Source organism: Lissotriton vulgaris, chromosome 7 (assembly GCF_964263255.1).
Source record: "Lissotriton vulgaris chromosome 7, aLisVul1.2, whole genome shotgun sequence".
Classification (NCBI taxonomy): Eukaryota; Metazoa; Chordata; class Amphibia; order Caudata; family Salamandridae; genus Lissotriton; species Lissotriton vulgaris.
This window is the reverse complement of record NC_141695.1, coordinates 213,248,012-213,266,719: the sequence shown is the minus strand read 5'-3', so window position 1 is coordinate 213,266,719 and position 18,708 is coordinate 213,248,012. Positions and strand designations below refer to the sequence as shown.

The 18,708-nt window shown below is 44.8% G+C and overlaps 1 protein-coding gene across 2 annotated transcripts in view; it reads right to left on the bottom strand.

Moving 5' to 3' along the window:
* The window catches only part of HAUS5 (HAUS augmin like complex subunit 5), a 308,992-nt gene that overhangs the window by 257,320 nt on the left and 32,964 nt on the right, over window positions 1-18,708 (bottom strand). Inside the window, exons 3-5 of one of the 2 annotated variants that reach the window (XM_086929970.1) lie at window positions 16,198-16,260; window positions 7,873-7,905; window positions 5,811-5,826 (exon numbers count right to left, since the gene is read on the bottom strand). In XM_086929970.1, the coding sequence (XP_086786096.1) occupies window positions 5,811-5,826; window positions 7,873-7,905; window positions 16,198-16,260 (112 nt within the window). The remainder of the gene's footprint in view (window positions 1-5,810; window positions 5,827-7,872; window positions 7,906-16,197; window positions 16,261-18,708) is intronic. The other variant, XM_086929971.1, reaches the window with a different exon arrangement.

Sequence of the window (18,708 nt, the reverse complement as noted above, 5' to 3'; positions counted from 1 at the left end):
ATTAGGAGGAAAAACTGTGAGCCAAGATAGAGTTTAAATATTAAGTGAGCAAGAACAAAAGCAAAAACGTATTCCCCAAACTGCACCTTAGTTCGAGAAGGAAGTAATTTAAATCAACAATAGGACGAATGATAGATAACCAGTGCTTGAATTTGCTTCACAAAGTACACCAACCACCCAGATCAAACACCACACGGAAATTCACAAAAAATGCAGCAGTAACCTTCAAAAGTGGACTTCTGCGCAATTGACCATAACAAGAAGATAGGATGCATTGTACTTCAGTTGGGTCTAAACCCAACATACTTTTTGAAATAAGGTGTAAAGGCGGTGCACATTCTTCATGATTCAGCAAGAATACACACCTAAATATCTTAGGCAATGCATCTAATAAAGAAATGAGATACAAAAATAGCGGTCTATCACAGGTTCCTTCAAAAGGCAAGCATTGGCAAAGCAAATAGCTCTCACTTTTCTTAAACATGCAATGGAGAAGCAATAGAGAAAGTATTTGGTTGTTATTTTGTGTGCTATTCCAAGTTGTCATAAAAAGAAGATTGCATAATGAAGCAATCACTTGGGCACCGACAGTATGAAAGGTGTGAGTAGAGCTCCTTTCCTGAACAGACGGCACTAGCAGAGTTAAGATGTACCCTCTCAGAAGAGTTTTAGTAAGAAGTCAGTTGCATTGTAAGTGGTGATCTTAAAAGGCACAAACCGCAAAATCCTTCATAGTCCATTTGAAAAAGGTTAGTATTTTCTGCACAGCTGTAAGTAAGCGCATGTGAGAAAGCTGTAAGCCCAACATCAACAAGGTTGCAGAATACTTTCAAGAGTGATTAGTAAACTGCTTTTGCATGACATGATGACAAACAGGTAGAACTTCCTAAACAAAAATGGTAAATCAACAATTAAAAGGTATTCATGTCAGTAAGGTAAATACATTAGAGAGCATACAGGGGTTGCTAAGGATGTCGGAGGGACCGCCACAGACAGGCAGTCAATGGCGTTCCCACCACCATCCAGCTGAGCGGTCCGACGATTACGATGCGGTCGGTCGGACCGCCTTGGTAGGAGAGACTGCCTGACGCTTCCAGTTGGAAGGATCACAGTCCCTACAATAGAAGCAGTGCCTGCTCAGGCACCGCTGTAGGGATTATGATGTCCATTTCCAACAGCCTTTCAAAGGCGGGCCGATCGCCGTAGAAAGGCAGTCAGAAATGGACTTAGTGGCCCCTACTGTCCCCCTGGGTATTCCCTATGAAGCCCAAGGGGCACCTGTGGTGCTTGCCCAAACATCCATGCCCTTTGTGCAGGGCACCACGGGGAGCATGGCACGAGGTGTAGGGATGTTTGTAAACATGCTTTTTGCCCTTGGGGCTTGTGCTGAGCCTTTTTCTGGGCCGCAGCACAAGCCTCAAAGGCAAAAGGCAAGTTTTGGGCCGCCTACACTGCGGTCAGATCGTAATATGGCAAGCAGGTCCACCAACTACCGGTCAGCCGGTAACGTTCCCACAACATGCCATCGTAATCATCCCCACAGTAATTACAAGCTACACATATTGCTTCTGTAGTCTAACAAAATGACTTCTTGATTACCAAGGTCCATGACCATGATTGGGTAACCAACCCAGGTCGATTAACATTAATGGGTAACCACCATTGTATTCTGTATCGCACTGAACCCAGGTCCATGACCATAATTGGGTAACCCCATTTTTGTAATGACTTCTTGATTACAGTCACCAATGGAAACACAAATATTACAAAGCAACAGTTCATGAAGTGCCATGGCTCTGATGGACAGATAATCTACGCAATGGCAAACCATGAAAAACACATGAAAGCTAAGGGCGGAAGCAGGCTTACCCAAAGTCCACTTGCTCTATACTAGTGCTGTTCAGATGGCACTTGTAAAAAGTATTGGTAGCAAGAGGTTTCACAGACATCTAAGGCAGTCCAAACAATCCACCTAAGAGACATGTTTTGATTCCCCCATGTCCTAAATAATGTACAACAACGTGTGTCCAAAGGATTGGATATTTTTGATAACCATAAATAATATCATGCCGTGGCCACGAATAAGGTTTTAAAATAAATCTCTTAAGTTAAACTTTTAAAGATCAGGTGTTGGATATATTTTCTGAAAATAGCCCTTACTAAAATGGCGGTTCTGCTGCCAAGCAAACATATGCCTCTCTAGAAACCACACCACTGAACATACAAGACTACACTTTTAGGACCTAATAATCTGAACAATATATCTGGGCATTCTACTGTATGCTATTATAGCTGGGACACTTCACTTGAAGTAGTTACCCGCTACACTCATTATTATTATTATTATGATTATTGATATTTGGACACCAAGGTCAGTCATGCAACCTAAGATAAGCTATTCCAATTAGACCGTTAGAATTAATTTTGCAATTCATTCCAGTAATTTGAAGCTTTATGACAAATGGTTCAGCTCAAAACAAGACAAGCTTATAAACAGTATGTACCTGCGGACTGTCCTGTTTACAGCATGTTCACGATACAACTGCTTAAATAATTGTTTTGGGCCCTAGAAATCTTGTTGCTTTGGTTCTGAACTCTTTACACTAGTTACTAGTATGTAGAAGAATCTTGCTCAACTGTGAGTTACACAAATGACCTGAATAACACTTCTTGACGTCTTGTTGAGTGTTAGACCTGGCACTATTGGCGTGGGTCTCCCTTCCATTTTTGCTGTTGCCTCATGTATTTTTGTATGCTTTGGGCACTGTGCCACTGCTAACCAGTGGCACAGTGCAAGTTCTCCCTATTATAAATTGATGTATGGATTAGTGATTCCATGTTTGGCTATTTTGGTTTACTTGTCAGACCCTAGTCTAGTGCACTGAGTGTGCCAGGGCGTGTAATCCAAATGTTGCTGGTGGGCCTGCAGCACTGGTTGTGCCACCCACAGAAGCAGCCTTGTAAAATGTGTCTAAGGTCTGCCATTGCAGAGCATGCGTGCAGTCTGGTACTGTCATACTGACTGGGCAGGTGCACCCCCTTGCCAGTCCCTAAACCTTCCCTTTTCTTCATATCAGTCACCCCTATGGTAGGCCCAAGGGCAGGGTGCATTGTAAGTATAAGGTAGGACAAGCCCTGATGTGTGTGGCATGTCCTAATAGTAAATTACAGCCATTTTCGTTTTTCACTATCGTAAGGCTACCTGTTCTCCATAGGCCTGAATGGGCTGTTAGAATTATTACATTTTATAATCCTAACTGTCTCAGAGAACATGGTAGAAATTAGAGTTTAGCATGCCTGAACTCAGAATAATAAAATACATCTTTTAGTAAAGTTTATTTTAATATTCTGTGTTTGCAAATACCACTTATAGAAAGTTGCTATTTGCTTGTCTAACCATTCAAACCTGCCTCTGCTAGGTTGGGTATTCCCATGTCTGGTTTTTGATAGTGACAGGGCTGGGGAATTCCAGGAGACAGGCTGAGTCACCCAGTGGTGAATAGAGAGATCTGCATCTAGATGGGAGGGAGGAGGTGCACTTGAACCTTGAACAGGGCTGTGCCAGCCTTGCACAATGCTGGCTCCACCCCCTGGGGAGCGGATGATGTCTCTGCCCTGCACACTGAAAGAAGAGAAGGAGTCCTGTAAACAAAGTGCTCCAGGACTGTACTTGCCTTCCACAATGCTGGCTCCACCTCCTGTGGGGCGCCTGATGTGCATGCCATGCACTGTGAAAGGAAAGGAGATGTCTGGTAAACAGAGTGCTTCAGAACTGGTTTGGACTGGGCAAAGGCCCCTCTCCCCTCAGAGAACAAAGGATTTTGGGGCATAAATATTGGGACCCTGATCCCATGAAATTAAATCACTTTGAACTACAAGAAGAAACCTGTACGGAGGAAAGGAACCGGAAGAAACTGAGGAGAGACTATTCCCAAGCTGAAGTGCTGCATGGGGGGATTGGCCTGCAGTGGTTTCCTTACTGCCAAAGGAAGGAGAAAGGAACTTTGTGTACTTTGCTTTCAACTTGTGAAGGATCTCCAAGGGCTTGGAAAAAAGAGCTTGCCTCCTGCTGAAATCTCAGGGACAACAGACTTCACCCTACAGCTCCTCAGAATTCTTTTGGAAGTGCCTGCTGCTGTTTTGGGCCTTATGAGGAACTGCGTGTCACAAGGAGCTGGAAGCGCGACTCAACGAGAAGAAGCGTGTCGCTGTGCCTGCCGTCGCAACTCCAAAGCAGGAGGGTGTCGCCGCTGGAACGGTCGCATTGCACCAATCAAGAGACCCTTGCATCCCCGAGAAGCGCACCGCCGTCGGAGCTGCTGCCGTTGCATCTTGGATGTCGCCGCTGTAGTTGTCGCATCGATCGGAAGCTTCACGCATCGTGGTGAAGAGCGTCGCCACTGGAGCTGTTGCCGTTGCATCGTAACGGTGTCGCCGTTGCAGTCCACGCATCGAACCGAGGACTTCTCGCATCCCCGAGAAGCGTGCCGCATCTGGAAGATCTTCACGTCTTTATTTCATTGCACCTGACTATGCCGCATTTCACATCGCTGCGACATTGCCTGTCATGGAAGCGCAACGCAACTTAAGGTACATTGTTGCATCTAAGAACTGAACTGAACTAAGATTAAATCTTTCATTTTAAAGTAATCATAGTGTGTACTTTTGTCGTTTATGGTCTTGTAGTAACTCTATATAAAGACTACTTATTTTTATATAAAACCTGTGTGGTGTCCATTTGCAGTGTTGTCACTGGGTTACTGTATGTGGTCACAATTGCTAAACTTACAACACCTCTGAAGTAAGCCTTGACTGCTTGCGCCACGCAGCCTAGAGGGTGAGCAGGGGTTATTTTAGGAGTGTAATCCCCTTGTCCTGACTATAGGAGAGGGTCCCTATTGGTCACAAGTACCTACCTGTGCCAACTAGAGACCCCCAAATCTAACGAAGAGAATTTCAACTCTAAGCAACCATCTTTTACTTACATTCCAAAAGTCAAATGTGGGGGAGGGGCGGGTTTATTAGTGACCTTGGTTTTTGAGGTCAGGAACTTAAGAACTTAAACAGATTACCTCTAATGCTTTGGAAAGAAAGCAATTTGTAAATATTTAGGAAACAACCGATTGGGTTTCTAGATCTGTTCAACGTTGAACAGTAACTTTCAGACTGTTTACATAATTGTAGTCCTGCGAGTTTCAGAAATACAGCGTACAAGAATTTACAAAGTACAATAATACCTATCTTTATTTTCACAAAGAGCAAAAAGATATTTTTTGTAAGGTGCTGAAGACTCATGTATAGGTACCGTGTAGTATTCATTAACATCTGTGTAGATGCCATGAAGGGAGATATATATATATAAATAAATAAATATAATCATTGCTTTGCCGTCAATAAATTTAGCGCATTAATAAATTACATTACTTCAAAGCAACAATACAGTGAAAATCCCCGGCTAAATTTGCCCATTGTTATTGGACTATATTTACACACACACACACACACACGTACGTGTAAATTAGGAACATCTGAAATGGAAAGTTGCTTTTACAACATTCTGACAATTTGATAGATCAAATGTTAAATAGTGATTCTGTTTTAAATGGTTTTATCAAAGAGAGCAGGAGGCAAACTGCAAGGAGATGTGAGAGGAAGAAGGAGAGGGATGAAGAAAAGTGGAGCGAGGGAGGGAGAATAGTGGAGAAAGGGAGAGAGAGAGGCTAGGAATGAGAGGGAGGGATGGAAAGACGGAAGAGCACAGAGGGGAAGAAAGAGGATGCAAGAAAACACAAAAAGGAGAGTAAGCTTACCTTTCTACTGCCATACCTGATAGTGTCTCTGTTAAGGATAATCAACTGAACAACAGAATGAAGCGGACGCGTTAAGATTAAACGCACCACCACACGGGAAACGATCGAGCGACACCAGAAGAAGCACATGCACAAGCTATTACAACATCCATTCCAAGAAAACAGGTATGCAATACATTTTGTAGAGCATAAATGCAAATGCCTGCTATCTAACAGCACTCACACAAACACACAACCATCTTCACCTCTAGAGCAGTGCAGCAACAGCCATGCGGATGCCCATGTTTACAGGCAACCTGCAGCTGCTACTTATTGCAACACATACACTGAAGGGGCACAAGACAGCAAAACAATCATTGCATCAATGGATTTTCAATCAGACACCTGCAAAGCAAGAGTGCAGAACTTCATCTTCTCCCCTCCCCAGGTTATGAGAGCAAGACCTCTTCCAAATCATGGTTAGGCAGTCAAACAAATTGGCACCAAGTGGGATATACTGCAACTGGATAGTTTGCATATGTAAGCAGAGCAAGAGCTCACCTCCCACACACTAGTGTGCATGCGCAATCAAATGATGCCCATCTCCAAAGGTGACTGGTCTACATCCCAACAGAAGAGCAATTGTCCACAAAAGAGTTGCCAGTTGCGGATGAAAATTACACTGTACATGCACAAAGCTTCACAATGACAACAGCTCCACATGCGGCCCCTAAACCGATGGAAGGCAGCATGGAGGTATGAAGGGATGTGTGCATTGAAAGCTGCGCAGTGATAGGACATGTGTCATCAGTAATAGCCGGAAAACGCAGCACTCTGGATAGCCTATAAAGTCTAACATGGGTTTAATGCAAAACGGTCAATAAGCAAGCAACACATACAGACAATTGCAGCTTCAAGGACTAGAGCTTAATTAGTTTGAACATATAGTTGTAAAAAGTCATAAGATTTTATTTCAATCATATACATTTCTCTCATTAACTCAAATAGGGGAGTCTGGTTCCCAAGGGCTCACTTGAATATTACACTTATAAGTACACATTGGTCAATAAAGCGGCTCACAACAAAGGAGGGGGGGGGGGGTTTACCACCCAACATCCATAAGCAGAACCCAAAGGAAGGTTCTATATAAACATCTGTACAGCCTCATGGCGCACGTAATCACAGTGTTCAGTCTTGCGCTTTATGAGTGCCTTATTCCAGTTTGCATTTAGCCAACATATGTTTTGTCATAATCATTACTTCATCAGCTCTCAATATTAGCGCAATCTGCACAGTTGCGGTATGAACCTTTCGTTCAAGTACAGATTACAACTGCATAACGTTCCCATGCACAAAAAGTGGTCTCCAGCGGTGTGTACTCGACGATTTCACAGACAGGTACATACCCCACTGGGACAGTGCCTAAACAGACCGACTGAATATTGCGTTATGGGACTTTAAATCTGCAGTACTATCGACATATGCAGACTGCTCAGATATTGAACCCTGATGAAGTCGTTATTACGACAAAACATGTGTTGGCTAAACACGAAATGGAATAAAGCACTCATAAAGAGCAAGACTGAACATGACAATTGAAGACAATTTTTATAAAATTGCGTTTGCCATAAGACTTTATAGATACATTTTCTCTCCGTGCAATTTGATAGAGAGCACATGACAAAACAAGAGTGTAGATATGATGGCTAATGAAAAAGTGCAGGGATCATCTCGTGGGAAGAAACCTGAAGTCCTTGACATTATGCAAAAAATAACACTAACAGTAGCTGACCCCAGTACTTTCTAGAAATCCTTGCTTTGTTGTGCCAACCTCAGAATAAGGCTATGCCCTATTGAGCCAGTTTAGTATAGCTTTCAGTCGTAAAAAATGAAGGTAAATGGTTGCAGTACATTTAAAATAATGAGTAACTGAGCATAAATATCAAGGTTGAAGTGTTCTTTGGGCTGTTATAAATAGGGAATGATGATACCAAAACGTAGCAGTACACATTAAGGCGCATATGAGAACTGACATGTATTTAGTACAGCTTTGCAATTACCGTGCAAAAAACAAAAAGGATACCAAAGCACGTTGCCGTCTATTATCTTTGCATTCCTGAAAAATAAAACGAGACCAAGAAAGTGAATCAGCACCTGGAGAACTAGCAAAGGGAGACACTATGTAATGATTTAATGTCATCTGTCCTCCACTTCCTCTTCCTCGCCATACATTTCTGCAGATTTCGAATAAGGGTGTATACATAATCACTTCCAATTATATACCATTTCGCAGGCCTTAAAACTATCACTAATCCAACTCTGGCACAAAATCATCTTCCACTCTAGCTCTTGCCCCTGCATCTCGCTCTGCCCAATCCAGCCCAGAAACTAGATCACTTTTGTTTACCACAACACAAATCTAACATGCTGCCGGATCCCTCAGTGCCCTCCCCAACACAAAGAGCTCGTGCTTCCTATTCTTTCACCCTTCCTGAACAAACAACCGTATTTTTTACAGAGGCTACACCCTGCCCCCAACAAAACCATTCCAACCACCTTAACTAAAAGCGGAGGTTCCACCTTTTGTACTCCAGGATATCAACCGCCCGCTTCCAAGACAATCCTTCCTCACTCATTCCTCTCAAACTTAAGAAGAAGAAAAAAAAAAAACCTGGCAGCCCTCAAACGAGCTAATTACTTCGCTGGTCTTTATAGTCCAGAAAAAAGTGGGGACAACTATAATCTTCGAGACAAACAATTTGCCCTGTACCAATCCAGTTTCCTTCCTACGCAGGGAGCCCACATTCCTCAGCGCCTGGAAAGAGGTCTGAGCTCAACCTGACATCAAGACATTAAACTCTATCCTGGACCTCTCAGCAGGCCATCAAAACTGGTCCTTACGATGTAAAAAGTGACAGAATAATGTCATATACCAGTGGTAAGCACCTTACTCTACACTGCACTACAAGCACGCTCAATCTACATCAATAGCGGGCCCTCTAAGCCAGTCGAGCAGAATTAATTGATTCCCCTCAGTCATCCATTAGAATACTTTCAAGTACACATGACAAGCCGAACAGGCCACAGACCCATATTCCACTCCTGCCTGGATGACAGCCAATTGTACATCAGTCTATAGCTTCAGCCACTACTTTTAGAACAGCCCCATTACCTCAATACCACTGAGGATCTGATGAACAGAATCAAAACTCAATAAGCCAATAGAGCAGTCAACTGCACACCTACTACCACAACCCCCTTCTCTGAATTACCCATCCAATATGTGCTTCCAAAAAAGGCTTCTTCCCACGTCTACTCAAACTGGAGCAGAAAAACTAAATGCTTTCAAGCATTTTCTCTACATTGGACCAAATACGCATTGAAACGTCCTTGGCACATTTGGAAAGTCCAAGCCAGACTAAGTTTTGGCTTGTACTTTGGCTCAACATAATAGCAAATAAACATGCTATACAAAGACCAAAAAGTCACGGCTGAAGAAACCACTGGATTGAACAAATGAAGCCGATGACCAAACCTTGATCAATCTATATAGGTTTCCCAATTTTTGCAGTCACTCGCTGTCACCCCAATAAAACCCAAGTTCACTTCAAAATACTATGCCTCATATGCAAGAGTTTTAATGCAACTGCCCCTTCACCTACACAGATGAAATCACACCTTACAACCAACATTAAACATTTCCTTCCCATTTAGTAAACAAGTGACTAGCTAGGCAAAAACCACAGGAAGGGAAGCAGCGACCATGTTTCCAACTCATGTCAAGCCCAGCTCCACCAGACTGTCACTAAGAAAGGGCCTTAAAGCGTCCTACTCCTTAATGATCAACAAATTAAATGATTAACGACATTCAGTGAACTCTTATATCAAGAGTGGTCATAACCAGTGGTGCCATGACATCGTTTCCATACTATCCACCAAGACATTTATATGGAAACCTATCAGACTTCTGAAGTTCTAAACTACTTGGGAAGATTGAATTCCTAGAATGTGATCCATGACTGCTGAGGCCTAATTAAGAAAGTAATTATGTAAAGATAAACAACAGTAATCAAAGCAAATGTAAAGAGTAAGAAAAAAAGAATCAAAAGCAAACTAGGAGTAAAGGCACTAAGTGCTACGAATATCACAACAGGGGAAGGGATAAGAAAGATGTAAACAGATGATAAAAGGCAAGAGAGAGGAAAAGAAAGCAAGGGATAACAAAAATTTGGAGAAAAGAAAAACATGAAAAAAGAGAAGGAAAAAGTAAAACTAACAGTAGCTGATCCCACTACTTTCTAAATTCCTTGCTTCGTTGTGCCATTCTCAGAACAAGGAAGGCTATGCTTTACAAGAGACAGAAAAGAAACGGAAATAAAATGAAGGACAGATGGATGAAGTTGAAACTGTTAAAAGCTGAATAAAACATGAGAAATGGTGGACAAGGAGAGAAAGAAAAGCAGTGAAAGATTAAGAGCGAGGAAGATGATAAATGAAGAAATATTAATGAAGAAACAAGATTTGAAGAGAGGAGTGTGATGGGTCTAGTTATCAGACTGATGCCTTCAATATTTCTGAAGGGTGTTTAAATTATAGGTATTTCACATATGAACAAGTTTCTTACCTTCGGTTAAAGCTTTGACTGATATTTAACTGAAGATTCCTCACCTTTAGAGTATGCCCTGGCACCTGGCTGGATCCTTAAGATTTATAAGCATTGTTCCCCCGAGCAAGTAGGGAGGAGGAGGAGGAGGAGGAGGTAGGTGGTGAGGAATCTGAGGTTAGATAAAGTATCCATGAGATAAAGCGTTACCAAGGGCTCACCTTTAGATTCAACAGCAGAACAAAGTTGTGGGTCTGGGAGTTGGATCAGATGAAAAGGTCTTGCCGAACCGAGCAGGCGAAATGTCCTTCCTGTCAGACGGGGCTGTCAAGGTACCAGTGCTTCCTGCAGGTTTGGACTGATGCCCAAGTTACAGCTTGACATGTCAGGTACAGGCACTCTGTGTGCTAGCACATGGTAGCACATTTAGCTCTGACAGAATGGGCCCTCAACCATCCAATAGCTGCTTTTTGTCCAGCACGTAGCAGATCTTGATACAGAGGACTATCCAAATTGACAAAGTCAGTTTCTACATTGCCTTTACCTTATTTGCCACAGAGAACCCCAACAAAGACCTGATCGTCCATGTGTTATTCTTTTGTGCAATCAAGATAGAAGCTCCTTTAGGATTCCGCCAGTAGAGTATCTCCTCCTCTTTCAGGGAGTGAGAGAGGGCAAAGAGTGTTGGAAGAGTGATGGACTGTACAATGTGGAAAGCCGTGATCACTTTAGGCAAGAAGGTCCCTCTGGACGCAGTATCCCTTTGGCCGGAGAGAAGGTGGTATAAGGAAACTGTTTTGTGAGACCTCGGAGTTCGCTCATGTGATGAGACAAGGTTACCACGACTAGAAACAAGGTCTACAAAGTCAGAAGACGAAATAGGCACATGTGCATGGGTTCAAACTACGTGCACATGAGGTAAGTGAAAACCAAATTAAGATGGCACTGTTGCATCACAAAGATTTGGGGGGAAAAAGTGATTTTAACCTTTCCAAAACCTTATCACAGTGGGTAATTTGAACAAGGAGGGTTGGGCTGGTAAACGAAGAAATGCCAAAATTGCCGAAAGATAACCATTAACTGTGCCCAACGCAAGTCCTTGCTGGGCCACATCTGGCAGTTGACCTACAATGGATCAGTAATTCGGTTCCACACCAGTCTACAAACTTGTTTGTGTCCAGAGTATGCAAACTTAGAAGGAGGAAGCAGTCAGACAGGATGACATCCACGACTTCAGGAACATCAAATGCAGTCAACTACTGCAACTACATCTCTACACATGGAGGTGAAGATTGTGCAGGTTTGGGTGCAGGACCCTGCCCTGCTGATGCGTCAGAAGGTCCTCCTGAAGTGGTAGCCTGATCAGAGGACAGATGCTCATGACCAGGAGTTTGGAGTAGCAGACAACTTGCCCAATCCAGAGCCTTTAGGATGAAATGGGCTCAGTCACTCCGGATCTTCTTCATAACTTTGGGCTGGACCAGTGTACAGGAAAGTGTAAAACCAAGTGGTATCTAGTAAGTCCAGATAAAAATGGTCATCCCATTTTGTTGCGGGAAATAACCTTCCCTCATCACCATTAGCAGCCCTAAAGGAAGGTTGCTTTTGGTCAGAGTTCGAACCAAAAGGTTGGTGGAGTGATGGGCTACGGCTCTGAGATAAAGGCATGGCTCTGTCTGAATGGAATGGGGCCAAGTGAATCAGTATGGCTTTAAGACGTGACCTTGGAAGAGGCAGAGAAGGATTCAGGTCAGAGAGGACGATAGGAACAGAGCATCCTGTGGTGCCAGCGGCATTGATGTCGGCTGGATCCACCTACAAAGGTGCAGAAAGAAAGGTACCAATGTCAGCGTGCAGAGGTGGTGATTTTATGTGCCTCTGTTCGTCACTACCTGGGTAGAAAGACGTCAGAATCTAAGAGTATTGTAAGGGAGCTGCTTTTAGACATATCCATCAGAAAATATTTGCAACACACACAACCTAGACATTTCACCATGCCCAGGGATCGTCAATATAGTCCCAGGATATCACACAATATCATAAAAGGATCCAAGTCTTTCAAGTTTGAGTACAATAGTAAGGGCTGTATCAGCCAAAAGATAAGGTATATTGGTCCACCTTTCTAAGAAGAGTTGCGATGAGCCCTCTGTTTCAAAATGTTCTTTTCCCTGATCGGATCTGTTGTTGGGGTCTTATTTTCTGGGTCGGTGTTAGAAGGTGGTTCTGACACTAAGGGCCGCCCGGATTCTTCGCTTTTTGAGCACCTAATTGTTGAGCTTTTACTGTGGGGGAGCCTCATAATCTGAGACTCATCCACAGTGAACTCAGAATGAAGGAGACTGCATGGAGATTTTACTGGTGCCCGCCTAGCTTGACTAGGCCGCTGCGCAGCAGCTGGAGTATGGGACACTGTGCTGGTTACATGCAGACACGGGTGTGCATGCGTGTGCACACGTGTAGGGGCTGCGCAGGGGAGATTCCTAGCGTGCTAAGTCCAGGAGCAGCTACAGAGTGAATGGTGTGGCAGGACTTATGCAGAATTGGGTGGTGACATGGAATAGGTTTTATACCCTGGAAAGGATCATGCCAGGGAAAGTCAGCGGGTTTTACTGTGTTTTCACTTCATTATTCCCCTATGGGGATGTGGGGCCCATGGCAAAAATGACTTCCACAAAGCCTACAGATTCCAGACATGCACTACAGTCCAGTGTAGCGGATGTGAAAATGAGTATTCTGCAGAGTCCAAAGTCATATTTGTACTGCTTTTGTGTCGTCCAGAAATGCCATATTTCTGTGGGTCCCTGGCTCGGGTCTGGCCCTGGCAGGTTAGATTAATGCCCTTTGTTCCCTGAGCAAAGATCTTCCCTCCAAGGAAGGGAGATAGGTGGAGCTACAAGCCAATCCATCAACCGCTGTCGCTGGGTGCCAGGCACCAAGCAGAACCACAGTAAAGGCTGTGAGGGGGGAAGGAGTTGGGTTTCAGAGGCCATGTGGCCAGGGACACTGGACGACTTCCTTATGAACAACAGAGGCTGGACAAGAAGAAGGGAGGGGGTGGCAGGGAAGTGGTGTCGCTGTTTGATTGGACACACAGAGACTTCCTACCAGCCCCCTACTCAACTTTTAAAAAGTACTTGCGCAGGAAGAAAAGCTCCCTGGGGTGTGGTCTGCTGAGGTGGAAGGTGCTGGAGCCTGGCGATGGGCAGTTGGAAGGAGAGACCCCCCTGACTGTCACCCAGGCCCCTAACAGCAGCAGAAGAAGCGCCCAGGACCGATGCGCAGTAGCAGGGGCCTCTCGCAGGGAGAAGAGAGGCGCAGGAGGAGAGCCAGGCAAAAGACTGGTGCAGGGAGCCAGTGCAGATGGCTCATTGCAGAATGCACCCTCTTGGAGACCCAGAGAGTGAAGGAGAGTGCTCCTAGTGTTTGGGGGCACCGCCAGGAGCAAGAAGACGCGAAAATGGGGCAGATCGAACATCCAGGGGCTGAGATATGGCCCCCAGAAGGTGAGCGACCTTTGACCTGTGGCCCCCTGACAGCGAAGCGCGTGAGGCTCCGCTGCTGGTCCAGAAAAGGCTCCCGGGGTGGGTCAGGTCCCAGGGGCTGCCCCACCTGACGTAAAGGCAGGGGAGCGCTGTCGCACTCCCCGTGAAATTATGCCAGACAGGGGTGCCAGGAGCCCACCCTGGCCCCCCCCCCACCCACGGAGAGAAGATCAAGCCGGGGAGCGTGACGGCGATCCCCGTAAAGACTGCCCTCCAATGTGGAGAACCTGCGGGGGTCCTGGATGGGACCGGGGCCCCGGACAAGGAAGGAGCAGCCAGGGGTCCGGGTGGGACCGGGCCCCCCACTGAGGCCCCAGAAAGTGGCGAAGCGCCAGCGTGGCTCTCCCCGGCACAGCGGGGGAGCCGCTCATCTATTATTCAGCAGCAGGAGCTTGAAGCGCCCCATAATGCCTTGCAAGGCATGGGGAATGGATTGTTTTTGCCGTTTTGGTGGCCTTGAGTGTGAAAAGGTGCTGGGGGGAGCTGCTGGAGAAGCGCAGTCTCGCCCCCAGCACAAAGCAGAGTCCCACCCAAAGTTTCTTGAGGATTTAAAAAGAATAACCCCTCAAAGCTCAGCGAAGATTGCATCACCGCATAGGCTGGAACTTTTGTTTTACAGCTGGGGGTTCATTGAGAAGTGCATCAAAGATTGAAGGGCTGAGTTCGAGATGTCTCGAAGGGCATCCCCTGGAGCAGAAATGGTGTAATTGCACTAAAATGCATTTATTAATGGTTGTTTCTTTTAGAGGGACTGATGTTCCATGTGAAGTACTAGTGTAAGGTGATGTCACAAGCAAAGTGGATTTAAGTGGCTAGACACTACTGCAAGGCTACCGGACGGTATTTACAACGTAATCCTGTTATCATCTGTGATGCCTTTAGGGGCTGTAATTGCAATGCATGTTTACCGATATCCAAATGTGCCGAGTACTGTCATTCTAAAGTGTGCGTATACATGTAGTCTTGCTGCTGCGCTTAGGTGAAGACCCCAGACTGTTGGCCCTTAAGCTGTAGAGGTGTATACTTTAGGGTCAGTAGGAGATGCTTAGTCAGGGTCATGTGTCACCGAGGTAGGTGTATCCCCGTTTTATGCTTGTTGAGGTGACGGGAGGGGGACGCCACTGGGATGGTGCCAGTGTACAGGGCCCTCGCTCCAGGATATGTTCAACTAATTGCATTGGGGACAAAGGAGGAACAATAAATGCAGAGGTGAGTTTGCTTTGAGACAAAAATGTAAAATAATCTAAATGGAATAAGTAAAATAGGTAAGAAGTCAAGCAAGGAAAGGTAAAGAGTTAGACACAAGAAAGTAGTAAGAAAAATAAAAATAGCTTGAGAAAATGAGAGGATAGACGTGCAAGAAAAAACAGGAAAGGAAAAAATGATGCAGAAAGGAAGGTGGGGTGAGAAGAACAATGGAACAGATGACAGAGTGAAGATCAGATGAAAATTAGGAAAGATGAGGTCAAATAATGATACCAAAAGTGGCAAAAATGACGGTCCGAGTTGAGCCTAAATGATGCCGCTGATCTGAAAGGGACACTACGGAGGATGAGATAAGAAGACGTCAAAGGTGTGTGGGGAAACAAGTGAAGAAAAAGCTAGGACTTGTGTAGAAGCAATGGTAAGATGCAGCCAATGGAAGACGGAGGTTTAAGGGAAGAGCAAAGATTAGCTCCATGTAGGCATTCTTGAAGACCAAACATTTCTAGGAGGTCTTCTTCACCGAGTGTCTGTATGCATCTCAATGCTACCAAGAAGACTTTTCAGTCCATTAACACTATGACATGAGAAGGATTTTTTAATTGTTTGATTAGCAGGAATTAGTGATACGCATGCTGGGACTCGGACATGTATTTATAAAAAGTAAAAAGCATGAAGGATTATCTGGCAGACCCCTTCATTACATGGAGCTAGTTGCCACCTCTGAGAATAGAGAGATTGTCTCTCCTACTGCCTGTTCTTGTTCAAACCTGCAAAGATAAAAGATGACCTCTGTGTAACTACCAGAGCTAATACTAGAACCCATTGTATGCACTGCGACAAGAGGATCTCTAAGACATGATCTCCATGGGCGAGTCATGGGTCAGGGTCTTTAGTCTTCTCAGCAAAGCCACCAGGCAGGCTCCATCATTCCCTTAAGGGGGAAATCTAAGAAAGTCAATTCCAACTTTGTAAACACAATGACAGGACTAACAAATTAACACGTAAAAGTAGACAAGATGACCATTCTAATACCCTTCTCAGAAGAGAAAATTCTTACTTGTGGCTGCGGACATGGCTTATGACAAATCTCCAGATATCAGCACATTGGCGGACACAAAGTCTAAGAAAAAGAACAAAAAACAAACATTATCATCCTCAACTAAAGATGCCCACATATCAGCTGAAAAGAATCTCACCCAAAGAAGCAACAAAACATCATGCACTCACAGCTATGCCATAAGCATCGAACTTATTGAAGACCGAGTGCACTGCAGAGCTGTAGGCCTAGCAAATAGTCTAGATCAGTGTCTTTCAAATGATTGATCAAGACCCACTGATGGGTCACCAGCATATTTCTGATGCGCGAAAGAACAATACATATAGATGCCTTTACATTTTTTATTTACCTTGTCACATTTGCTGTGCTTTAAAGACAGTTAAAATGTCAGGCTAAATCTGAAAAACTGCTGCTCATCCTTTTAACATGGGGACTGGCGTTTACTTTTCTTGGACTGAAAAGTAAACTGAGTCTTTAAAGTGAACTTCATGACAATCTTGCTGGGGTATATGGGAGTTGTTAGATCTGGGGGTCTCTATGGCAATGGTTATCACCTTTGTCCAAATAGGGACCCTTACTACTGAGTCAGGATAAGGGGGGTTACACTCCTTAATAACCCCTGCTCACCCGCTTGGTAGCTTGGCACAAGCAGACAGGCTTATCTCAGAGGCAGTGTGTTAAGCATTTGTGAATATACACAGTAATACAGTGATAACACTACAGATGGACACAACACAGGTTTTATAAAAATAAGTATTCTTTATATAGACTTAAACACAAGTCCACAAATGACAAAAATCCACAATACTACACTTAAGATTACTTAAAAGATGATTAAAGTCTCTTAGTTCAAGTTGATGGTAAATGCGACAATTCTCAACAAAGTACCTGAATGCGTAACGCAAAGTGAACAAAAGGCTTGCAAAAGGGGAGATGCGCCTGTTCCGAGACCCGGGGGAACGGTTGGGTCCTCCCTCAATGCTTGCGCAGAGTAGGGGACTCGCCGTGAGCCTTACCAGTGCGGAGGTGATGCGCAGATTCTCGGCCTGCGGGCCCATTGCGGTGCGCAAGAGGGTGCCTTGATGCGATGAATGATCAGGTTGCGATGCAAGAAGTTGGCGCCCTTGAAGCGGCGATGCGATGACGCCCTGGCAGCCTTGCGACAACTCACTACTTTGGAGCCGCGACATGCTCTGCGACACGTTTCTCCGGTGATGTGATGGCGACTCTCACGATGGCGTCACGCTTCTCCGGTGATGCGTCAGCAGACAGCTTCGATGAACACACGCTTCCAGGGAGATGCGACGAAGGCCCGCTTCTCCAGCGTTGCAATGATTTCAGCTGCGGCAGCGACACGCTTCTTCCCGATGCGTCGCGCTTTCAGCTCCCAGCGGCACGAAAGTGACTGGAGTCAGAATTCCCATCAAGGAAATTCAGGCGGGAGTTGGGGGTGAAGTCTTTTGTCCCCGAGACTTCAGCAGGAGGCAAGCACAGTTCAAGCCCTTGGAGAATATTCTGTAGATGAAAGTTTTTACAAAGTTCCTCCTCCTTTCCCTTGGCAATGAAGCAACCACTGCAGGCCAACCCACCAAACAGCACACTGGCAGAGGGGCAGTCCAAACTCCTGCAGCTTCCTTGGTTCTTTTCCTTGGCAGAAAGGTTTCTTGTTCCAGAAGTGAACTAATTTCTTGGGATCAGGGTTCCAATATTTATACCCCAAAATCCTTTGATCTCTGAAGGCAGAGAGGCCTCTTCCTAGTCCAAACCAGTTCCTGAGCACTTTGTTTAGATGACTCTCTTCTTCCTTTCACGGTGCAGGGCAGACACATCAGCCGCCCCAGAGGAGGTGGAGCCAGTACAGGGGAGGGAAGATACAGCTCTGGAGCACTCTGTTGACATGATTCCTCCTCTCCTTTCACAGTGCAGGGCAGAGACATCAGACAAGCCACAGGGGGTGGAGCCAGCATTGTAGAGGGAAGGCCCAGGCCTATTCAGGTCCCAGGTGAAACTCCTCCCTCCCATCTAGATGCAGATCTCTCCATTCACCACTGGGCAGCCCCAGCCTGCCTCCTGGAATTCCCCAGCCCTGTCACTCACAAACCCAGACAAGGAATACACAGCCCAGCAGAGACAGGCTCAAATGGTTAGGCAAGCAAATACCGACTTTCTAAAAGTGGTATTTGCCACCACAGAATATTAAAATAAACTTTACTAAAAAATTAATTTTATTATTTTGGAGTTCAGGCATACTAAATTCGAATTTCTACCATGTTCCCTGAGTCAGTTAGGATTATAAGAATGTAATAATATTAACTGCCCATTCTGGCCTATGAGAACAGGTAGCCTTCAATAGTAACAAGCATTTACAATGCAACGGTTTCGCCTTTGGAAAAGTTTGAGCTATTGGCATCGTGAATGACAAACTTTTTATTTATGCCAATAATACTGTATCAAAATTGCTTTGTTTCTTCAATAAAAATGTTTTTTTTTTTTTTTTTTAAAAAGACCATC